This window comes from Mesoplodon mirus (assembly GCF_964341445.2).
Source record: "Mesoplodon mirus genome assembly, chromosome: 3".
NCBI lineage: Eukaryota > Metazoa > Chordata > Mammalia > Artiodactyla > Ziphiidae > Mesoplodon > Mesoplodon mirus.
In genome coordinates, this window is record NC_138978.1 from 4,152,675 (window position 1) to 4,177,250 (window position 24,576).

The following is a 24,576-nucleotide window of genomic DNA, read 5'->3' on the forward strand; positions in this document are numbered from 1 at the left end:
AGGCCTCCCCGGCTCGCACCTGCATCGTTGCTGGTCTCCTAAGGAGACGCCCCCCCTGCCTTTGCCCCGCCCCCATCCCAGCCACTCTCATCCTGGAGAGCACGGTTGTCTCACCCCTGTCGGGAGGAGGCCTTTGGTTGCTCCCTCTCTGCCCGTGGCAGCGCAGGGCTGTGGTTCAGAGAAGGGACTCTCACGGCTGTGGGGGGGGGGGGGGCATGGCCAGGCCGACAGAACCGCTCTGAGCCTCCGTTTCCCCAGCCATCACCAGTGGTTGGTAATAAGCAGTACCAACCTCATGGGGTGTGGGGTGAAGGCTAAGTGAGTGAGTGCACGTGAAAGCCTTTATCCCAGCGCATCACACCTCTGCACTCAGTCACCAGCAGCTTGGACTGGTCCCCACCCAGGGATGAAGCCAGGGATGCTGCTCAGGTGGGTGTCTGATGCCTCGTCCCTCCCTGCCACTCAGAGGGCACTCAGATGTCCTGGACCCCCAGCCACTGAAAGCCCAGTGTCATTGCAGGACCCTGAAGGCCCAGTGTCTCCCCAGGACTCATGGGTCACCGTGTCCAGGAGGGTGAGGCAAGGCTGTGGGCCGGAGCAAGAGGGCAGGCAGCCCACCTTGGACTGCGCTTTCCAGGTGCGGCACTGAGGTACCACGAGCTGGGTTAAAAATACTGTGCTTGTTTCATCTCGGTGCAGGAGCAAGAAAGAGAACATACAGTCTGTATGAGCAACTCACATCAAAAATAAATGAGACAGAAGAGTAACCAAAAATAGTCTGGCGTCAGAGGCGGCAGGCAGCCTGCGCCCATGGCCAGCTGTCCCCAGCAAGCGGCCGGGAGGGCGGCTTTACGCGTTTACTAGGAACAGATTAATCAGGCCTGCGGTCCGATGATAAGTCAGAATTACTAGCAGGTTAGTGAGGATTCAGGGCACATGGGACCTCCGTGCCTTCTCCCTCCCCAGCACCCCCACTGAGCAACGGGGTCAGGGGCTCAGCCAGCAGGCAGCATGGGAGTTATCTTGGACCTGAGGGCGTCCCCTTCCTGACCAGAGTGTCCCCGCAAAAGGACAGAGCAGAGCTGTGAGTGCTGTGGACATCGTAAGGATCCACACTTCTGTCTTCAGTTCAGTGGATGTCACCTTTTTTTAATGTCAGAGATCAAAGTTCTGCAAACTGTGGCCTCAGGGCCAAATCCAGCCCACGACCTGTTTTGGTCAACAGAGTTTTGTTGAAACACAGCCACACCCTTTCATTCACAAATTGTCTCTGGCTGTTTTCACATGGCAGAGACTCACAAAGCCCAAATATCCACCTCCGTCCCTTGGCTGCACCCACCAGAGGTTTGCGGTCCCCACCAGAGATATCTTTCATCAGGTGCGCCAGCGTCCTAGGGAGGTATCCTATCCATCAAAAGACATCTACCAGTGATAGGGGTGTGTGTTTGGTGGTGTTTGGGTTTGCTGATGTTGACGCGGGGCTTTAGAGATTTTTTTAAATAATAATAAGATTCTGCAGTAACTGGCTTTCTCTTGTGCAGGTAGCATCTTTGGGGCAGGCACGTTTGAGTCACGTGATTAACCTCAGACCCACCCCACCCCCGCAGGTTAACAGCCACAGGAAACCCCCGGGCCCCACCTGCGGGCCACCCTCCCTTCTCTGTTCCCCAGACATCTGAGGAGGAGGAGCAGGTGGGACCCCACTGGGCAGCGTAGAGAAGCACCTCTTGGGGATCCCCTTTCCTGCGATGTCCTCAGGGCCACTCAGCTTCCATGAGTCACTGTGGAGCCCTTTCAAACCTCCACGCCCCTGGGAGAGAGAGGATCCTTTGGACAGACCATGGAGCCACGACGTTGTGAATTTGATTAGGCTTTTGCATGTGGCCTGTCTGGAACACTTGGAAAATTTGCATAACCTGTCACCCGGAAGGTGTCCCCCAGGGAAAAAAAAACACAAGGAGCTTTTCAACCATGAAGGTTTGCATTTCTACGAAGGTTCCGGAGACCCCTCACCCATGACGTGACCGAGGTGGGCACTGCAGGACGCGGAGCTGAGCGCCCACCAATCGTGAATCCCCCCGGAATGTGACGTGTGGCCCCTCCAGGCACCGGCGTTGACAAATACACCTCCTGCATTTGCCCCCCCTCCCCAAGCGAGGTTTTGAACGGGGCTGCAAAATGGTACAGATCACACTGCCTTTGAAGTGGGTCTGCTTCTGGCTATCAGTTATTAAACTGGATTACTGTCCAGTCCCCGGAGAGGAGGTTGTGATCTCATACGCTGAAAACTCTCAACAGAATCCCAGGGTTGGCTTGAAAGTCACCAAACCACGCAAGCTACACCTGAATGCAGGAGATGAACAGAATGACAGGGACCAAGAGTGCGCACGGGGCCCAGGCAGAGTGCTTCGTGCAGTGACCTCACTTAACTGAGGCACCACTCGAAGAGAGGTAACCGCCGAGACTTGGGCCCAGGAAACAGGTGTGGGCTCACGGGGGCAGAGGCAGCGTCCAGCACCAGAGGTCTGTGGCTCCAAAGGCTGTGTGCAGAGGGTGCCTGAAGCCCCTGTTGCTCCAGGAGGGAGGTGTAGCCTGCTAGAGGCCGAGGTAACTCCTAGAACAGGGGTCTGCACACCTTTTCTACAAAGGGTCAGAGAAGAATTGTTTTAGCCTTTCAGGCAGCGCAGCCTCTGTCCCAGCTCCTCCGTGCTGCCACGCGGCGTGAAAGCAGTCATGGCCGATACATGGATAAGTGTTCTGGCCCAAATGCTTGTGTCCCCCAAAATGCGTATGTTGAAGCCCTGACTCCCAGTGGGATGCCGTTTGCCTTTGGGAGGTGACTGGGTTTTGATGAGGTCCTGAGGGTGGGGGTCCCGTGATGGGTTGGTGCCTTTATAAGAAGAGGAAGAGACCAGAGCAAGCTCGTTCTCTGCCTGTGAGGACACGGAGAAGGTGGCCATCCTCAAGCCAGGAAGAGAGTGCTCACAGACACTGAATCTGCCAGCACCTGGATCTCAGACTTCCACCCTCTAGAACTTTGAGAAAAATGTCTGTTATTGAAGTCCCCACCACCACCCCATCTGTGGTGTTTTGTTATGGAGGCCCAACAGTACATGAGCATGGCTCTGTACCAATGAAGCGGAATATTGATGACGCTGAAATTTGAATTTTTTATAATTTTTACGTCCCATGAAATATTCTTTTGTTTTTCTTCCAACCACTTAAAAAACGTGAAAACCATCCTTAGTTGCTGGGCCTGTGGGTAGAAGTTACAAGGATGCTGATTTAAAATCAACATGAAAGGGCTTCCCTGGTGGCGCAGTGGTTGAGAGTCCGCCTGCCGATGCAGAGGACACGGGTTCGTGCCCCGGTCTGGGAAGGTCCCACATGCCGCGGTGCGGCTGGGCCTGTGAGCCATGGCCGCTGAGCCTGCGCGTCCGGAGCCTGTGCTCCGCAACGGGAGAGGCCACAGCAGTGAGAGGCCCGCGTGCGAACCGCAAAAAAAAAAAAAATCAACATAAGAAAGGACATGTTTCATTCCTTCGGTCATCCCCAGAGGCCTCACTTGCTTAGAGTTCCCCACGGGAGTTTTGCAGAGGGAGCCGTGTGTCCCTCCGCCTACGGGGACAGGTCCCGGCCCAAAGGAATGTGAGTTACCTTGAGGCAGATCTGTTCAGAACTTCCTCCGTAAGTTGTGGTAACAGCTAGAATCCCTATGAGGTCGGCACTTACCAGGCGGTAACTTTAGGGGGTTTCAAGACCGTCCTGGCACACAGTACAAGACTACTTGCTGCAGGTCACCCCACACAGGCCTCTGAGGTACCACCTCCTGCCCCCGATCCAGCCTGAGAGACCTCCACCCACATCACTCCTTCTGCTGAAAATGGAGACAGACTCCTCCATGAAGAACATTCCAGAAGATTCTGTCCCTTTCCACAAGGAAAGCAAAATTCCCTGGATGCCCCTCCCCCTACCCCAGGACTCTGCTGATAGACCGTGTCCCAGGCCACACTAGCTGGAAGATGATTCAGGAAATGGGGCATGTGGGCGGCAGTTGGGCCTCTCAGCAGCTCTGTCTGTCATGTCTACTGATCCAGCTTAAATCTATGGCTCAGATGCGTCCACGCAGAAGAGGAGCTGCCCCTGGTCCAAATGAAGTATCCCTAACTTCACAGCCCAGCACTTAGTGGTTGCCTGCCCTCCCGGTCCAAAGGAACCTCTTGAAAAAGTGTTGGCAGATACTTGAAGAAATACTATTTACTTTTCGGGGCCAGGAGTGAAGTGGCGGTTTGAGACCCGACTCATGGCCAACACTGGCCAACACTGCCAAGCGGCTCGTGAGGTTACAGGCGATAATTTGAAATGTCCAACTTCTACCTGCTGCCTGGAGATGTGTAAGAGCAGTGAGTTAAGTGTGCCTTGTGGACCCACAGGGTCTCCTCCGTGCTGGTGGGAGGCAGAGGGTACCTGTCCAGAGTCAGGCCCGAGGGGGCTCCAGGGCAGGTGGAGGGAAGAGTCCCAATCTGGAGCCAGACGTACCTGGTTCCCGCTCCAGCGCTGCCACTGATGGGCCCGTGGCCTTGGGTAGCATTTAGTATTCACGGGCCTTGATTCCCATGTATGAGTGCCCTCATCTAAGAGGGTTAAAGACAGCAAGGGCTGTGTGCGGGGGGTCAGCTGTGGGGACTCTCCTCCCGACCCCCCCCCAGGGCCTCTCTTTTTCCCGTTGTCCCTTTGCTCTCCGCCCCCCCTCCTGCTCACCCCCCGACAGCTGCTGTCTTCAGTCAGTCATGAGATGATCCAGAGCGCCCCAAACTGCTTACTTCTCCCTTCTCTCTCCTCTTTCTTTTCCCCACCGCCCCATCTGTGTCAACCCCGCCGGGGACCCACGGCGGCTACTCCCACTGGAGCCTCAGAGCCACGTGCCCACCCCACTCCCTGGAACCGTGTCCCATCTCCTCCCCACAGAGGGAAGTCCCCCCTCACCCGTCCTCCCGGGCCCCACCACCACCACGTCATCCGCTTGCACCTGCTGTGTCCTGGCGCGGTGGCGGGACCGGGGATGGGACGTGAGCGAGGGACAAAGCCCTGCTCTGGGCTCACCGTCCAGTTGCAGGGCATCCTAGCAGAGCACAGCTCTGGAATCGGCCCAGCCCTGGGTTCACATCCTAGCCATGGGCCTGACCTCTGACTCTCAGGGTCATCATCGATGGAGTGGGGGGAGCAGCAGTAAACCCCCCAGGACTGGGGGGACAATCAAATGAGGGGACGTGGGTAAAAGGTGTGTAGCCGAGCCCAGGCACAAAGCTGGCGCCAATAAGCAGGAACTGTAACATCCCCAGGACTAGCTGGTAGCTGTGTGTCTGTCCCCCCTCTCCCCCAGAAAGGGCCCCCCCACCGACCCTGCCTGCCCAGGGCAGCTGCTGCACTGTCAGGAAGGTCGGGGTGTCTGGGGCCCTCCTCGGGGCACGCCTAGGACCAGAGGCCACACCCCGTCTCGCCGGGGCCCTGGCTTGCTGAGCATCCTCCGCATTGTCACTCGCTGCCGCCGGCTTCCTGGTCGGCCCCGTGGTCCTGCGGTGTTCGCCTTCCACCTCGTACACACCAGGATGGTCTTGTCTCTGGCTGTTCTGACCCAGGAGCAGGTACCCAGGGTGTTTCGGGGACCCTGCTTCCCAGGATGGGTTTTGTGCTTGAGGGGATGGGACCCCGACTCCCTCTGCAGGGTTTGGGTGCTCCCCTGACGTCCAGGGTTCATCAGGCCAGCAGCCCCCTAGGCCCTGTGCCCCCGCAGGACTGGCTGCAGCCACCCCTGTAGACGCCCTGCTGGACCCCGGCCGAGCCCACGTGGCTGGCTGGCACAGAGGCTGCAGGCGTCCTCCCTGAAGGGGACCGGCAGGCCTCCCGTGACCCAGTGACTGCCGGGTGGCGGGTGAGGGGGGCGCAGCGGGTGGCACCCAGAGGAGGCGCCTGACACGGCTCTGCCTCCGGGGCTGCTGGCTTCTGCTTTCATCCCTGGGGCAAGGAGCTGCCCGGAGATCGAGAGTGCGGCAGGGCCACCTCTGTCCAGCCTGGGGGGTGAGGGCCCAGCTGCCAAGGGGCCCCAGCAGGCTCTTGGAGAGGTTCCTGCCTGTCCGCTGTCTCCTGGGAGCTCCCAGCCTGGGTTCCCATCTCTGAGTGCAAAGGCATTTCACAGGCGGAAGGAGTAAGGGTCCCTGCCTTAAAAACAGAACGAGGACTTCCCTGGCGGTCCAGTAGTTAAGACTCCGCGCTTCCAGTGGGGGATGAGGGGGAGGTGCATGTTCGATCCTTGGTTGGGGAACTAAGATCCCGCATGCAAGGGGAGGGTGGCCGAGGACCCCTTGAATCCCTTCCCCACCCTGCAGGTCTGTCCGGGAAGGGCAGCCCATGGTCACCACGTGGGTGGGGTGGGGAGGGGCGGGCTCCCTGATGCCTAAGGGGCTCCCTCCCGGCCCGGAAAAGCCCAGCTTCTTGCAGCTTCCCTCCCCGACCTTGCTGTCCTCTCCACTCTGGGCCCCAGCAGGATACTGGTGCAGGCTGTGGTCACCGCGGGAGACCAGGGCGGCAGACAGGGAGGAGGCTGTGAGCTTCCCGGGCTGGGACAGGAGAGCTCTAACGTTTGCTGAATGAATGACCGCAGGGAGGCCTGTGGCCTGGGCCCCCGGGGAAGGTTACGGAGATTCCGGAGCACGTGCGGGCTTCTGTTTCCTGCGTCTTCCCCTGACCCGCTGCAGCTCACGTGGTCTGTAGAGCACGGAGGCCCCTCTGGCCAGACTTCGGTGACCACACCCTTCCACCTGTGGTCACCAGGATGCGGATGGAGATGGGGGAGACGTGGCCAGGAGACGAGGCCCCTCCACCCCGTGAGCCAAGCCTCCATTCCTCTCAGGGAGGGGAGGTGGCTGTCCCCACTACTGGGGGCCTTCAGCTGCTGACCCCAGCAGGCCACCCCTCCCCCCACCACCATCACTGTGCGCAGCCCAGTGGAGCCACAGCGAGGCTGCCGCTCGATCGGAAGGCGCCCAGCCAGTAGGCGCCTGAGCCATGGTGAGGATCTCGGTGGGCTGTACCAGGGGAAAGGCCTTCCACCGTTGCTTTGGGAGAGTTGGGATTTGATTTTTTTTTTCTGTGGAATCAATTCGATTTGAGCAGGGACTCTCCCTGCAACAGTCCAGCCCTGGCTCTGTGTTGGTTGACTCGTTCTTAATCGGGGAACAGGTGCTTGAAGGTTGCTTTGAAAAGATTGAAACTTCCAGTCTGTGATCTTTATAAGGAATTCTTAATGCGGCATCAATTAGACGCGTGAACAGACGCCCTGTCGGGCAGTCTTGCCGTGGGCTCTGTGGCTGGTCCAGATGTTTCCTCCGTGGTCTGACCATGTGAGTCCCGTGCTTTTTAGTGTTGGGTTGGGGAGGGGTCCCCATGCCGCTTGTCCCCCCGGCTCAGGCCTCAGGAGTCTAGAGGAGAGACTGAGATTCTCACTGGCCAAGAGCGGTGGGGGGGGGGGGTCCTGGCTGTGACCCCCAGCCCCCAGTAACGATTACACCATTCTCCCCGACCCCAGCTCCATCTGAATCTGAGCGAGATCTGGATGGTGCTGTTTGGGAGTGTGGCTGTTGACCTCCAGCCCCTTCTGGCAATTGGGCATCTCTGTTTGTCCTCCAAGATGACTCCACAGGCAGAACGGACACCCCGAGTGCACTCAGGTTCAGCAACTCTCGCTCTTTGCCACCCGTCTTGCTCACAGCAGAAGAGTTGGCTCCTGTCTCGGAGCTCCTGGCCTCTGGGAGAGAGCGGAAGGGGGTGTTACACAAGCGCCCTTCCGGATATGTGTGGTTTTGAGCAGTTACACCTCTTCCTGTCTCTTCATGAGGCACCCTGTGGCTCCCGCAGGCTTTGGGCCCATAAAGGGCAGTGGTTTCATGCTGTGTCACAGTCAGAGCCATACCTCAGGGCTTTGGTAGAAGGGATTTACGGGGTTCGAGAAGCAACATGCAAAGTAACATCAGTTTGAGAAGCAGCAGCTTAAGTCCTAGCCCTGATTCCTGAAGCTTCCTGGGAGATCACTCAACGCCCTTCACACGTCTGTCACACGCCTGTCACACCCAGGTGCTGTAAGCCTCTCCTCCCTGGTCCCTCAGAGCTCGCGGGGCATCGGCCATGTGCCTGGCGCTGCTGGGACACATCAGTGAGCAGAAGAGGCAAAGCCCCTGCCCTAGAGGAGCCGACATCCCTGTGGTCTCAGGGCAAAAGGGGACGGAGTAAAGGTGAGGAACAGTCCATAACTGGTGTCACAGCAGTGACCTTCAAGATGGTCTCCAGTGGCCCCGCCTCCTGGTCCTCACCCACTCCATCGTATTAGGGTTGGTCTTTGTGACCAATAAACAAATCTCCTGAGCCTCAGTCAAGAAAGACACTGCAGCTTCTCTCTCTCCATCCCTTGCTCTGCGGGAAGCAAACTGCCTTGGCCTGAGAGATCCAAGGAGTACAGAACTGAGGCCCACGGCCCACAGCCTTGTGCAGGAGACATCTAAGAAGAGGAGCCTTCAGGGGACTTCCCTGGCCGTCCAGTGGTTAGTACTCCACGCTCTCACTGCCCAGGTCCTGAGTTCAATTCCTGGTTGGGGAACTAAGATCCCACAAGACTCACGGTGCAGCAATAAGCAAAAACAAGGAGCATTCAGATGAGATGGTGGCCTCAGCTGACATCCTACCCACAGCCTCAGGAGAGACCCTGAGCCGGACCACCCAGCCAAGTCAGTCCCGGATTCCTGACTCCAAAACTGTGTGAGTGCTATCTGTTGTTGTAAGCTGCCAACCCTTGTCAGGTGGCCGTAGACAACTCCTACAGTCTCATTGTTCTTAAGACCTCAGCGATCTAGGGCCAAGCCTTCTGGAAGCTTTGAGCTTCCAGGATGATCCAGAATCAGGGTGCAGCCCCAGAGGGCCCCCCATGACAGCAAGTCATACCTGTGCATGGCTGGTCACCTCCGTAAGTGATGAGCCTTTTTCTGGGAAACTGGAAAAGATGAGAAGAATTCTGAGAGCAGGGGAGAGAGGCAGCATGGGAAAAGGAGAGGTTGCAGTGAGTCTGAGGACCCTGAAAAGTGATTTTCTGGAAAGCAGGACCTCTGCCTAGGAGCAGGCTGCCTCTGGGGCAGATGCCTCTGTGCAAGAGTGACCTCACCTACCTTTGGCCCGCGGTGCAAACGTTCAGGAAGGAGTTGTGATCGCGGACTTTCCGAGAAGCACTCCCAGGCCTCGGGCAGCACCTTCCCTCCTCCAGCGCTGGGCACGAGCGGATTCTAGCCTCCGTGGCCGTCACCGCACACCCCCACCTGGTAGCACATCAGCTCCTCCGTGACTCCTATTACCCTCCCATTTCACACGTGGGGAAACTGACACTTCAGAAGGTTGGGAGATTTGCCCAAGGTCAGACACCAATAAATGGCAGAGTTACGATGCAAACCGAGGGCTAGATCTGAACCCCAGCTGGACCTCACCTCCCTCCCCACCACCTGGAGTGGTTTCCTGGGTCACCCAAAGAGGGGGAAATGTGTCATCCACCAAGCCCCAGAAGAAGATGGGAACGGGTGTCGACTCAGCAAGGTTTCGATTTAGAAACAGTTACCCTCTCCAGAGCTCAAAGGGCTAGCTTCGCATGAAGAACTCTCACTACATGAAGGTTCCCATCACCCAAGTTTTGTGCTCCAGAATCTATGGTAAAGAGACAGCTGTGGCATCCTTTTCCAGTAACTGGAAGTAGCTCCCAGCCTCCCACTGGAGTTATAATTTAATGTAACGAGAATGACCCTGAATATTAAAACACAGCAGAACAGCTCCCAGCTGTGCTAAAGTTAAAACTCCATTCACCTTCTGTGTAACAGTCCTGGTGGCAGGCCACAGAGAGGTTCGTCTGTCTGCATTCGTGGGTCTGCTGGTTCCACATCGCAGGTCAATGGGTGATGCCCGGTCCAGGCCGGGTGGCTCTTGCGTGTGAGCTCGGCCTCTTTGGACCAGCGGGGGGTGGTGTCTGGAGCAGGTTCATCCATGATGATGGCAGGGGCTCCAGGGCAAGTCTCCCATGGCTGGAGCTGGCATATCATCATTCTGCTCGCTCCGCATTGGCCCAAGAGTGTGTTTGTGTGTGTGTGGAGGTGGGGGTGGGTGTTGTATGCATGCGTGCATGTTGGGGGGAGGTGGCAGAGTCACTCAGCAAAGGACATGGATCCGGAAGGAGCCAGGAATGGGGACCGATGATTCAATCTCCTAGACCCTCATACCCTCCTTCTATGCAAATCAGATGCCAGCTCATCAACCAGGACATCTGAGGAACCAGAGCAGGTGGTCCCCCAAGCAGGCTCACTCAGAAAGCATCTCCTATTATTGTGTGTCTCTGGACTCGTGGGCTCGGTCTGACTTTTCTTTGTGGTTTCTTGGCTAAGCTGTGAATTCCTTTTCTTCTCTCGCCTGGACGCACTGAATTCTTCCCATCTCGTGCAAGCAGCTTTCATCAACTCTGAGAGGCTACAGATTCCATCTTTAATGCTGAGGCTGAAGGGATCAGAGAAAGAGGGAGAAAGAGAGAGACGAAGAGAGAGAGAGCGCCACTTGCAGCTCCGAATTGGACACCCCCAGGGACATTAGCCCCCAGAATAATATAATCATTTATTCTTAGCTCCAACAGAGAAATTGAGGCTCATGTAGGCCAGGCCCCCATTTTGCAGATGAGAAGACTGAGGCTTAGAGAGAGAGCGAGCTCGTGTGTCCTGGTCAAGGGCGCCTCACTGTGGTCTGCTGTGACCCTGGACATTTTGCACAGTCCATCTGGTTTATTCTGGGGCTTTCCCTCTGTGTGTATAAATGTGCTTGTCCATGTTTAAAATCATGTCATGGGTCCACTTTTCCAGAAGACCGCCAGCCCGAGTCTCAGGGCCAATCCCAGGCCCCAGAGTCACATAGAGGCCCCGTGGGGCCTTTGGGCAGTCCCTGAGAGTCTGAGCATCAGGGCCTGGCCGGGGCTGCAGCTCTGATGACAGCCTAAGACTCCAGGAATCTGCTTTTGCATTTTCTTCCCATTTAAACTCGGCCTCCTGCCCTCTCGCGTCCTCTGCATTTGGAGCCCTAACAGGCTGCGTAGTGACCTTTCTGGGAAAACTAAAGTGGAGAAAACACAGTGAGAGGTTGCAGGGGAACTGGATTCTCACACAGCCTCAAAGAGCCCTCCCTGCGGTTCCTGGTTAATTATGAAGGAATTAGTACTCCATGCCAGGCGGAAGCTGCCTTAACCAAGTGGCAGGCCCTGGCTTTGCCCGTCATGGACAAAAACGCATGTGCATCCTGCTTGGATGCACCAGAAGGACACACCTTGCCAGAAAGGTTTAGCCAGATCTAATCATCAGGCTGCAATCAGACAAATGCAAAATGTGGGACAGTCTGCAGGACTAATGGCCTGAGCTTTTCAAAAAAACCCAATGCCATGAAAAACAAAAATGAAAAAATGGTAGGGGGGTGGGGTGCTGGATTAGATTAGTTGAGGGGTGCTGGATTAGATTAGTTGAGGGGTGCTGGATTAGGTGAACCTTGAGTGGATTCTGGTGGGTTTTTTTAAGCTATAGAATCTATTTTTAGAATGGATTCTGGATTTTTTTAAACTATAGATAGACTATCTCTTTGGAATCAATGGGAAAATTTTAATCTCTATTTTATTTCTTCTCTGATCTTTATTATTTCCTTCCTTCTGCTGACTTTAGGTTTTGTTTGTTCTTCTTTTTCTTTCTTTCTTTTTAAAATCTATTTATTTATTTATTTGGTTGCGTCAGGTCTTATTTGCGGCAGGCGGGCCCCTAAGTTGCGGCTCATGGGCTCCTTACTTGCGGCATGCGAACTCTTAGTTGCGACATGCATGTGGGATCTAGTTCCCTGATCAGGGATCGAATCCGGGCCCCCTGCATTGGGAGTGCAGAGTCTTAACCACAGCACCTCCAGGGAAATCCCTGTTCTTCTTTTTCTAATTCTTTTAGGAGGTAGCCTGGATTGTTTATTTGAGGCTTTTCTTGTTTTTTGAGGAAGGCAGAAATTTTTAATATAGGCTATATATCAGGTGGTATTGAATTAATTGCCTTAGATATGATCATGGTATCGTAGTTATGTAAGGTAGAGTTCTTATTCTCAGAAAATGCTTGCTACAGTATTGAGGGGTGAAGTGCATGAGATCGCAACTGTCAAATGTTTCGAAAAAAAGTGTGTGCAAGAGGGAGGGGGAAGAGGTGAAGGGGAGAGGGGGGAGGGGAAGAGAGGCAATGCAAGCAAATGAGGCAAATGCAGACTATCAGTGAGTAGGATGGATGGTATATAGGTGTTTGTTGCTATTCTGGTTTTTTACAATTTTTCTGATGTTTGAAAGTTTGAAAGTTTTCAAAATAATAAGTTGGAGAGAAGACAGTGTCCACAGTGGAGCCTTTTAGGTCCCCTGTCATCACTCAGCTCAGCCTGCAAAGGGTGAGAGCTGGGATTGACTCAACATCTTTCCTCTCGGGCTCAGAGCGTGTCTTCTCTTTGCTCCCATAAGACACTATGAACGGGCCTCTGTGAGCCCTCCATGCTTATGTCTCCAAGTATAAACCGGGATGGTTTGCTCCAGGTCACACGCAGACCAGCTGGGCGTGCAGGAGACGGGAGGGACCCAGCCTTCGGACTCCCAGCTTGGACCCCGAGCCACACCCTCTCAGCCGCCCCTCCCGTCCCTCGTCCCTCATCCCTCTCGAGCCTGGCATGTTGCCAAATGGCTTCTGAACAGTCCCGGGTGGAGGTGGGGCGGGCAGCTGTGCCTGCCTTCCTCCCCCAGCGGTGCAGGAGCCCAGCGCAGCCTGGGAGTCACAGCATCCCCACTGGGACGTCAGCTCCTTGGGGATTGGCTGCCAGGCAGATGCAGTGTCTCCTGATTGGACAGTGGCAGCTACGTTGGCTGTGCCCCTGGACTGTGTCCTGAATGCTCAGCAGGGGGCTTGGGGAAACCTCACCAATCCTCTTCCCCCGCTGAGGTGGCAAAGGTGCCAACCCCCCAGGAGGAATGAGACAGAAGCACTGCTCGTGGCCTGCAGTTCTTTTCCGCGTGAAGTGGGCATCAGAGCGTGGCCAGTGCCCGGCTGTGGGCGGAGGAGCTGACTGCTGACCCTGAAGGACCTGGGCTTCCAGAGTCTGGGCTAGGGTGAGGAGTGGGACAGGTGACCTCCCTGGAGATGCCTCCCAAAGTGTGGCCAGTGGCACCTGTAGCTGCCGTGAACACCCCCGCTGGACAGAGCGGGCACCCTCAGGAAGGCTGCCCTGTCCCCACCCCTGCCACCTCGTGCAAGCCGAGTCCCCAGGCCCTCCCCCTACTACAGGTGTGCCAGGTGTAGCTGTGAACACAGCCGACAAAGCTCCCTGCATCCCTGGAGCTGGCATCTTGGGGTCATAAATGAGACAGTAGGTGAAATACACGGTGTTAGAAGGTGACACGCGCCAGGGGAGGGACCAGGGGAGTGTAGGGAAGACGGGTCTGAGCATGTGACCTTTGTATTAGGAGGTGAAGGTCAGGGGTCCCTCCGGCAGGCCAGGGGTCAGAGAGCTCAGGCAGAAGGAAGTGCACGTGCAAAAGCCCTGAGGCTGGAGTGTCTGCTGGGTTCACGGGACCCCACAGAGCCCGCGTCTGGGAGTGAGCGGGGGGAGCGGGGGGCGGGGATGAGGTCAGAGAGCTTGTGGCTCAGGCGGGGCCGGGCTGAGGCCGCTGTTGAGATCTGGGCTTTCACTCTGGGTAGAATGGGAAACCATTGGAAAGTTTGAGCAAAGTAACAACATGATCTGATTTATGTTCCGGAAGGTTCGCTCTGGCTCCTGGTCAAGGTGGAAGCCAGGAGACCTGTCAGAAAGCTGTCGTGGGGACTACGAGAGGGAAGGTGGCAGCCGGGCCAGGGAGGAGGAGGCGGAGGTCACCGCAAGAAGCGTGGGACTTGGGCTTCCCTGGTGGCGCAGTGATTGAGGGTCTGCCTGCCGATGCAGGGGACACGGGTTCGTGCCCCGGTCCGGGAAGATCCCACATGCCGCGGAGCGGCTGGACCCGTGAGCCATGGCCGCTGAGCCTGCGCGTCCGGGGCCTGTGCTCCACGACGGGAGAGGTCACCACAGTGAGAGGCCCGCATACCGCAAAAAAAAAAAAAAAGAAGCGTGGGACTCTGGTGGCTTCTGAAGATGGCCTCATGACGGGGTGGCCGTGGAAGAACAGGGCTGGAGTGGGAGTTGGCGACTTAAAAAAATGCACAACGTGAGAGTGAGAGTTAAGTTTTATTTGAGGCAACATGAGGACTGTGGCCCGGGAGATGGCATTTCAGAGAGCTCTGAGAAACTGCATCAAACAGGTCAGGGGAAGGTCAGTATGTGTGCGATTTTGGCAAAGGAGGAGTCCATGCAATCAAGCACTTATTTTTTTCCAGAAGGTTTCTGCTAGTCACGAGGAATAATCGTCACCATGAAGGATTTTATTGTTTTTCTAGATACGAGGAAATACAAAAATTAAGCTCATTAAATCTTCTCCTGAAAGTATCTATCTGAAGCCCTGTTCCGCCAGTTTTTCTCAGAGCACCAAGGGCCTCATTTCTGCTCTCCACCCTGAACTCCTTTCAGGGGATGTTGAAAGTCTGCAGCTGCAGCAGCTCATGATTTAATCCTTGTAGAGGTGGACGGCAAGTGCCCACGGCAAGTGCCAATTTATAGTTGACAGGGTGGCCAGGAGCTTCATGTTAGACGCATGAACCCAAGGCGCTTGTTTCACATCCTTGTAGAGATGCCTAGTAGACAGTTGGATACACCCAATGCGGTCCAGGGGAGAGATGGGGGCTGGAGATACGATCGTGGGGTCTGCAGCGTAGCAATGGAGGTCAGAGCCAGAAGACTGGGGGAAATCTGGGGAACCGCGTGTAGACAGAAAAGAAAAGAGATTCAAGACCTGAGCCTGGGCAGAAACCAGAGCTGGAGACAAGAGAGAGGACCAGACGCAGCCCGGGAGCCCAAGAAGGAGCAGCTGGGTAGGCAGCAGGACAGCGGGCAGCGCGGGGTCCCGGAGCCAGGAGGATGGTGCAGCCCCGCCATCCACCCCGTAGGATGGGCGCTATCAGGCTTAGCAGCAGGGAGGTCACGGCGACCTTGGCAATGGTAGCTTCCTCAGAGGCATGAGGGCAGAAGGGAGGGGAATTACAGACAAGAGGACATTTCCTGTGAAGGAGAGAAATAGGACAAGAGTGGGGAAGGAAGTGGGTCCAAGAAACTATGCTTGTTGTTTTTGAAAACTGCAGAAGTAGTTTGGTTTTTTTTCTTTAGTAATCTATTTTATGCATATTAGTGTACATATGTCAATCCCAATCTCCCAATTCATCCCCCCCGACTTCCCCCCTTGCTGTCCATACGTTTGTCCTCTACATCTGTGTCTCTATTTCTGCCTTGCAAACCAGTTCATCTGTACCATTTTTCTAGATTCTACATATATGCATTAATATACGATATTTGTTTTTCTCTCTCTGACTTACTTCACTCTGTATGACAGTCTCTAGGTCCATCCACATCTCTACAAGTGACCCAATTTCGTTCCTTTTTATGGCTGAGTAATATTCCATTGTATATACATACCATGACTTCTTTATCCATTCGTCTGTTGATAGGAATTTAGGTTGCTTCCATGTCCTGGCTATTGTAAATAGTGCTGCAATGAACACTGGGGTGCATGTGTCTTTCTGAATTATGGTTTTCTCTGGGTATATGTCCAGTAGTGGGATTGCTGGGTCATATAGTAATTCTATTTTTATTTTTTTAAGGAACCTCCATATTGTTCTCCTTAATGGCTCTATCAATTTACCTTCCCACCAACGGTGCAAGAGGGTTCTCTTTTCTCCACACCCTCTCCAGCATTTATTGTTTGTAACTTTATGATGATGCCCAGCTAACTGGTGTGAGGTGATACCTCATTGTAATTTTGATTTGCATTTCTCTAGTAATTAGTGATGTTGAGCAGCTTTTCATGTGCCTCTTGGCCATCTGTATGTCTTCTTTGGAGAAATCTATTTAGGTCTTCTGCCCATTTTCTGATTGGGTTGTTTGTTTTTTTGATATTGAGCTGCATGAGCTGTTCATATATTTTGGAGATAAATCATTTGTCTGTTGATTCGCTTGCAAATATTTTCTCCCATTCTGAAGGTTGTCTTTTTGTCTTGTTTATAGTTTCCTTTGCTGTGCAAAAGCTTTTAAGTTTCATTAGGTCCCATTTGTTTATTTTTGTTTTTATGTCCATTACTCTAGGAGGTGGGTCAAAAAGATCTTGCTGCAATTTGTGTCAAAGGGTGTTCTTCCTATGTTTTCCTCTAAGAGTTTAATAGTGCCCAGTCTTGCATTTAGGTCTTTAACCCATTTGGGGTTTATTTTTGTGTATGGTGTTAGGGAGTGTTCTAATTTCATTCTTTTACATGTAGCTGTCCCGTTTTCCCAGCATCACTTATTGAAGAGACTGTCTTTTCTCCATTGTATATCCATGCCTCCATTGTCATAGATAAGTTGACCATAGGTGCATGTGTTTATCTCTGGGCTTTCTATCCTGTTCCATTGATCTATAGTTCTGTTTTTGTGCCAGTACCATACTGTCTTGATTACTGTAACTTTGTAGTATAGTCTGAAGTCAGGGAGTCTGATTCCTCCAGCTCCGTTTTTTTATTTTTTTCAAGATTGCTTTAGCTAATCGGTGTCTTTTGTGTCTCCATACAAATTATATGATTTTTTGTCCTAGTTCTGTAAAAAATGCCATTGATAATTTGATAGGGATTGCATTGAACCTGTAGACTGCTTTGGGTTGTATAGTCATTTTCACAATATTGATTCTTCCAATCCAAGAGCATGGTATCTCTCTCCATCTGTTTGTGTCACCTTTGATTTCTTTCATCAGTGTCTTATAGTTTTCTGAGTACAGGTCTTTTACCTCCCTAGGTAGGTTTATTCCTAGGTATTTTATTCTTTTTGTTGCAATGGTGAATGGGATTGTTTCCTTAATTTACCTTCTGATCTTTCATTGTTAGTGTATAGGAATGCAAGAGATTTCTGTGCATTAATTTTGTATCCTGCTACTCTACCAAATTCATTGATTAGCTCTAGTAGTTTTCTGGTGGCACCTTTAGGATTTTCTATGTATAGTATCATGTCATCTGCAAACAGTGACAGTTTTACTTCCTCTTTTCCAATTTGGATTCCTTTTATTTCTTTTTCTTCTCTGACTGCTGTGGCTAAAACTTCCAAAACTATGTTGAATAATAGTGGTGAGGGTGGCCAACCTTGTCTTGTTCCTGATCTTAGAAGAAATGGTTTCAGTTTTTCACCATTGAGAATGACGCTGGCTGTGGGTTTGTCATATATGGGCTTTATTATGTTGAGGTAGGTTCCCTCTATGCCTAATTTCTGGAGAGTTTTTAATCATAAATGGGTGTTGAAGTTTATCAAAAGCTTTTTCTGCATCTATTGAGATTATCATATGGTATTTAATCCTTCAATTTGTTAATATGGTGTATCACATTCATTGATTTGCATATATTGAAGAATCCTTGCATTCCTGGAATAAACCCCACTTGATCATGGTGTATGATCCTTTTAATGTGTTGTTGGATTCTGTTTGCTAGTATTTTGTTGAGGATTTTTGCATCTATATTCATCAGAGATATTGGCCTGTAGTTTTCTTTTTTTGTGACATCTTTGTCTGGTTTTGGTATCAGGGTGATGGTGGCCTCGTAGAATGAGTTTAGGAGTGTTCCTCCCTCTGCTGTATTTTGGAAGAGTTTGCGAAGGATGGGTGTTAGCTCTTCTCTAAATGTTTGATAGAATTCTCCTGTGAAGCCATCTGATCCTGGGCTTTTGTTTGTTGGAAGATTTTTAATCACAGTTTCAATTTCATTACTTGTGATTGGTCTGTTTATATTTTCTAATATTTCGTGGTTCAGTCTTGGAAGGTTATGTTTTTCTAAGAATTTGTGCATTTCTTCCAGGTTGTCCATTTTATTGGCATAGGGTTTCTTGTAGTAATCTCTCATGATCTTTTGTATTTCTGTAGTGTCAGTTGTTACTTCTCCTTTTTCATTTCTAATTCTGTTGATTTGAGTCTTCTCCCTTTTTTTCTTGATGAGTCTGGCTAATGGCTTATCAATTTTGTTTATCTTCTCAAAGAACCAGCTTTTACTTTTATTGATCTTTGCTATTGTTTCCTTCATTTCTTTTTCATTTATTTCTGATTTGATCTTTATGATTTCTTTCCTTCTGCCAACTTTGGGGGTTTTTTGTTCTTCTTTCCCTAATTGCTTTAGGTGTAAGGTTAGGTTTTTTTTTGAGATTTTTCTTGTTCCTTGAGGTAGGATTGTATTGCTATAAACTTCCCTCTTGAACTGCTTTTGCTGCATCCCACAGGTTTTGGGTCTTCGTGTTTTGATTGTCATTTGTTTCTAAGTATTTTTTGATTTTCTCTTTGATTTCTTCAGTGATCTCTTGGTTATTTAGTAGCGTATTGTCTAGCCTCCATCCGTTTGTATTTTTTTACATTTTTTTTCCTGTAATTGATATCTAGTCTCATAGCATTGTGGTCAGAAGAGATACTTGATACAATTTCAATTTTCTTATATTTACCAAGGCTTGATTTGTGACCCAAGATATGGTCTATACTGGAGAATGTCCCATGAATACTTGAGAAGAAAGTGTATTCTGTTGTTTTTAGATGGAATGTCCTATAAATATCAATTAAGTCCATCTTGTTTAATGTGTCATTTATAGCTTGTGTTTCCTTATTTATTTTCATTTTGGACAATCTGTCCATTGGTGAAAGTGAGGTGTTAAAGTCCCCTACTATGTTTATGTTACTGTCGATTTCCCCTTTTATGGCTGTTAGCATTTGCCTTAAGTATTGAGGTGCTCCTATGTTGGGTGCATAAATATTTACAATTGTTATATCTTCTTCTTGGATTGATCCCTTGATCATTATGTAGTGTCCTTCTTGGTTTTTTGTAATAGTCTTTATTTTAAAGTCTATTTTGTCTGATATGAGAATTGCTACTCCAGCTTTCTTTTTTTTTTTTTTTAATAAATTTATTTATTTATTTATTTATTTTTGGCTGCATTGGGTCTTTGTTGCTGCGCGTGGGCTTTCTCTAGTTGCAGCGAGTGGGGGCTACTCTTCATTGCAGTGCGTGGGCTTCTCGTTGCAGTGGCTTCTCTTGTGCAGTGCAGGCTCTATATGTGCGGGCTTCAGTAGTTGTGGCACGCAGGCTCAGTAGTTGTGGCTCGCGGGCTCTAGAGCACAGGCTCAGTAGTTGTGGCGCATGGGCTTAGCTGCTCCACGGCATGTGGGATCTTCCCGGACCAGGGATTGAACCCATGTCCCCTGCATTCCAGGCGGATTCTTAACCATTACAACACCAGGGAAGCCCCTCCAGCTTTCTTTTGATTTCCATTTGCATGGAATATCTTTTTCCATCCCCTCACTTTTAGTCTGTATGTGTCCCTAGGTCTGAAGTGGGTCTCTTGTAGACAGCATATGTATGGGTCTTGTTTTTGTATCCTTTCAGCCAGTCTATGTCTTTTGGTTGGAGCATTTAATTCATTTACATTTAAGGTAATTATCAATATGTATGTTCCTATTACCATTATCTTAATTGTTTTGGGTTTGTTTTTGTTGGTCCTTTTCTTCTCTTGTGTTTCCCACTTAAAGAAGTTCCTTAAGCATTTGTTGTAAAGCTGGTTTGGTGGTGCTGAATTTTCTTAGCTTTTGCTTGTCTGTAAAACTTTTAATTTCTCTGTCAAATATGAATGAGATCCTTGCTGGGTAGAGTATTCTTGGTTGTAGTTTCTTCCCTTTCATCACTTTAAATATATCATGCCACTCCCTTCTGGCTTGCAGAGTTTCTGCTGAGAAATCAGTTGTTAACCTTATGGGAGTTCCCTTGTATGTTTTGTCGTTTTTCCCTTGTTGCTTTTAATAATTTTTCTTTGTCTTTAATTTTTGTCAGTTTGATTACTATGTCTCCCCGTGTTTCTCCTTGGGTTTATCCTGCCTGGGACTCTCTGCACTTCCTGGACTTGGGCAGCTATTTCCTTTCCCATGTTAGGGAAGTTTTCGACTATAATCTCTTCAAATATTTTCTTGGGTCCTTTCTCTCTCTCTTCTCCTTATGGGACCCCTGTAATGCAAATGTTGGTGCATTTAATGTTGTCCCAGAGGTCTCTTAGGCTGTCTTCATTTATTTTCATTCTTTTTTCTTTATTCTGTTCCGCCGCAGTGAATTCCACCAGTCTGTCTTCCAGGTCACTTATCCGTTCTTCTGCCTCAGTTATTCTACTATTGATTCCTTCTAGTGTATTTTTCACTTCAGTTATTGTATTGTTCATTCCTGTTTGTTTGTTCTTTAATTTTTTAGGTGTTTGTTGTTCTTTAATTCTTCTAGGTCTTTGTTAAACATTTCTTGCATCTTCTCTATCTTTGCCTCCATTCTTTTTCCAAGGTCCTGGATCATCTTCACTATCATTATTGTGAATTCTTTTTCTGGAAGGTTGCCTATCTCCACTTCATTTAATTGTTTTTCTGGGGTTTTATCTTGTTCCTTCATCTGGTACATAGTCCTCTGCCTTTTCATTTTGTCTGTCTTTCTCTGATTGTGGTTTTCGTTCCACAGGCTGCAGGGTTGTAGTTCTTCTTGCTTCTGCTGTCTGCCCTCTGGTGGATGAGGCTACCTAAGAGGCTTGTGCAAGCTTCTTGATGGGAGGGACTGGTGGTGGCTAGAGCTGACTGTTGCTCTGGTGGGCAGAGCTCAGTAAAACTTTAATCCACTTGACTGTTGATGGGTGGGGCTGAGTTCCCTCCCTGTTGGTTGTTTGGCCTGAGGCGACCCAGCCCTGGAGTCTGCAGTCTCTTTGTTGGGGCTAATGGCAGACCTTGGGAGGGCTCACGCCAAGGAGTACTTCCCAGAATTTCTGCTGCCAGTGTCCTTGTACCCGCAGTGAGCCACAGCTGCCCCCTACCTCTGCAGGAGACCCTCCAACACTAGCTGGTAGGTCTGCTTCAGCCTCCTATGGGGTCACTGCTCCTTTCCCTGGGTCCCCATGTGCACACTACTTTGTGTGTGCCCTCCAAGAGTGGAGTCTCTGTTTCCCCCAGTCCTGTCGAAGTCCTGCAGTCAAATCCCGCTAGCCTTCAAAGTCTGATTCTCTAGGAATTCCTCCTCCGTTGCCGGACCCCCAGGTCGGGAAGCCTGACGTGGGGCTCAGAACCTTCACTCCAGTGGGTGGACTTCTGTGGTATAAGTGTTCTCCAGTTTGTGAGTCACCCACCCAGCGGTTATAAGATTTGATTTTATCGTGATTGCACCCCTCCTACCATCTTATTGTGGCTTCTCCTTTGTCTTTGGACGTGGGGTATCTTTTTTAGTGAGTTCCAGTGTCTTCTTGTCAATGACTGTTCAGCAGTTAGTTGTGATGATGGTGCTCTCCCAAGAGGGAGTGAGCGCATGTCCTTCTCCTTCTCCTACTTTCCTTCCATCTGTAGAAGTCGTTTTTTGGGGGGGGTTTTGGCCGCACCACATGGCATGAAGGATCTTAGTTCCCTGACCAGGGATCGAACCTGTGCCCCTGCAGTGGAAGTGTGGAGTCTTAACCACTGGACCACCAGGGATGTCCCAAGATAGAGGAAGTAGTAATTGATTGTGTGCAGATGGTTCTGCTCCATAAAGAAGGAAGGACTGGTGGGCAAGAGTCCTGTTGCAGGATGCCCTTGAATGGGGGCGAGGCAGAGGGTGTGGGTGCCATGGGTGTGGCCAGGTCACCCGGGTAGCAACGGGAGGGAAGCAGAATGTTCCTTGTGCTGATGCTGGGGGATGGGTCTGATGCTAGTGAAATAGGAAGCATCAAGTCAAGAGCTATGGGTAACACGGGAAAGGAAGTGTTCGTGATTTCAGGAGAGAGGTTCTGGGTCGTGTCATCTTGGAGAGTGGGGGAGAGAATGGCCTAGAACAGGGGTCGGCCGACTTCTCCTTTAAAGGGACGGGTAGTAAATATTTTAGGCTTTGCAGGCCAGACGGTCTCCATTGCAAGGACCCACCCCATCATAGTAGCACAAATGGGCAATTCATAAACAAATGGGCATGGAGGTAAAACCTCCAATAAAACCTTATTTACAGAAAATTTTGGCCTGCTGACAGTAGTTTGCCGACTTTTAGTCCAGGAGCTCGGCTTCAGGCCAAGGGTCCTCAAAGTGTGTTCCCTGGACAAGCAACACAGGTGTCACCTGGGGACTCAGGCAGATTAAGTCTGTGATTCGGAATTCTGGACATTAAACATCCCTAAGTGCCCGAGCTGGGGGTTGAGGTGTCACCACACAGCAGCTGGGCCCAGGGAAAGCCAGAGAGGAGGGTGAGGGGTGGGGGTGGGCCGCACCCCCAGTAAAGGGCACGTGCATCCCGGCCTGCCCTTGGCTGCCTGTTCCCCATCCCATTAGCCTGTGGGAGGACATCACGCACCCTGCCCTCCCCGGGGCCTCTGGACCAGCACGTGGACTGGCCTTGGGGACGGCTCTGCTCCTGGTGCACAAGGCCTGGCACTCTGTGCACCCTCCCCTCTGTGGTCCTGGTTTCCCGTCCGTGTCCCTCACTTGCCCGGGGGTGCCTCAGGGCAGGAGTCAGGGGTCAGGGAGGTGAGGCATCCAGGATGACCCTGGGTGACCGTGGTACCACTTCCTGGCCTGGGGAAGACAGCCCAGATTCCCAAGTCCACAGATTCCCTCTGCAACCACCATTTCTGCATCGTTTGGGCAACGAGAAAGTGCTCCCAGAACCTCAGAAAAGCAGTCAGGGAGGGGCGGAGTGGGGGCTTGAAAAGAAGGAGCAGAAATCCTTCACAGTCACGGACCCGACCATCAGCCTCACCCGAGCCCCCGTGGGCCTGTGTGTCTGTCTGATGAGGGACATGCAGATGCTCAAGGAACCAGGCCTTCGGGATCACAGAGCATCCTGGCCACTGATTGGTCTTTTTTTAACCGCCTCTCCTCCTTCTTTGCTCTCCCTCCAGGATCTTCCCTCCTTGAAGAAGGGAGTGGGTCCGGACGAGTGACGCTGGCTCCATGTATCCGGAATCGACCACGGGGTCCCCGGCTCGGCTCTCCCTGCGGCAGACCGGCTCCCCGGGCATGATCTACAGGTGACGCCCCCGTGCCACCCCACCAGGCCCTCCCAGGGTCAGTGCTGCCTCTGAGGAGGTCCGCAGGCCAGTCTCCTCCCCTTGGCCCAGAGGGAGGGGCTGAGTGAGCCCACGGGGCTGTCAGGCGCACGCAAGCCAGCATTTTCTCCAAGGAAAGGAGGCTTTTAAGACCAAAATGGGAAAGAAAAAAACCAAGGTTTTCCAGGTGGGATGGAGCCAGGATTAGACTCCTGCCTTGTCCCTGACTCTTCTGAAATATTCCATGGGAGGTAACAGAGGCCCTTCCTGGTTTCCATCTCTCTCATCCCACACACACTGCAGGTCCTGTAGCCCCTGTGGTCCCACCAGCTCCCCTGAGACCCTGAGCAAGGCTCCAAGCCTTACAGGCCTGAGTGGAGCCTGCGGAGGGTGTAGGCAGCCGGGTGCTTGCCGGGCTCCCTTGACCTCTTTGTGGAGCCCACTTCCAGATCCAGCCCTGGGTCTTTCTGTTTGGAAAATAGCCCAGGTTGAACCACAGGGAGGGCATGGGGAAGGCGCGGGGTGGGAGCCGCTGGCATCATTGTCACAGAGGACGGGGCGCAAGTGGAACCCTGGGGCCCGCCAGTCCTTTTCACTGGACCTTCAGATAACTGTGAGGGCCTGAGCCACAGCGCGTGTCCGTGGAAACCACAGGGAATGGGGGTGTCCCTCCTGCATCCAGGTCCTAAAAAGAACCCCATGGTCACGTGCAGACTTCCCAGCGTGTTGGGTGATGGGCATTCCTGGGTTTGAAGGTTTTCAACCGTTGGTCTGAAAAAGCATGTTTCATGAAAACCCAAACAGAGGGACTTCCCTGGCGGTCCAGTGGTTAAGACTCAGCCCTTCCACTGCAGGGGGTGCGGTTTCAATCCCTGGCAGGGGAGCTAAGATGCCACAAGCGGCGCACACATGCGCGCGGGGTGGCCAGAAAAAAAAGAAACCCAAACCGAGGCCAGGCACAGAGGAGCCCGGCATCCAAACAAACGGGCCTCCACCTCCCTGTGCCACTGGGTGGCGCTGCCACCGAGACTTGGTACCCAGGCAAATCCTCCGACAGCCCCGAGAGGGCGGGGTGGGGCTGGGGCTGCCGGGCGTCAGAGATGCTTCCCGGGCTGGCACCTCCCTGTGCGTGGTTGATGCCAACTGTGGCTTCTCTCTCTTCTCTCCCTGTTTCCTTCTCTCTCCTCCATTGCTGTCCGCAGTACTCGGTATGGGAGCCCCAAAAGACAGCTCCAGTTTTACAGGTAACGAGCCCTCTGTTTTCCCTACAACTGGCAAGCAGGGCAGCGGGTGGGAGAGCCG

General features: G+C 52.0%; 1 protein-coding gene across 3 annotated transcripts in view; it reads left to right on the plus strand.

Moving 5' to 3' along the window:
* The window catches only part of KCNAB2 (potassium voltage-gated channel subfamily A regulatory beta subunit 2), a 98,175-nt gene that overhangs the window by 17,888 nt on the left and 55,711 nt on the right, over positions 1-24,576 (plus strand). The window contains exons 2-3 of one of the 3 annotated variants that reach the window (XM_082616338.1): positions 23,128-23,256; positions 24,477-24,518. In XM_082616338.1, the coding sequence (XP_082472464.1) occupies positions 23,180-23,256; positions 24,477-24,518 (119 nt within the window). In that variant the 5' untranslated portion in view covers positions 23,128-23,179. Of the gene's footprint in view, positions 1-23,127; positions 23,257-24,476; positions 24,519-24,576 lie in introns of those variants that run through there. The other 2 variants (XM_082616340.1, XM_082616339.1) reach the window with 2 other exon arrangements.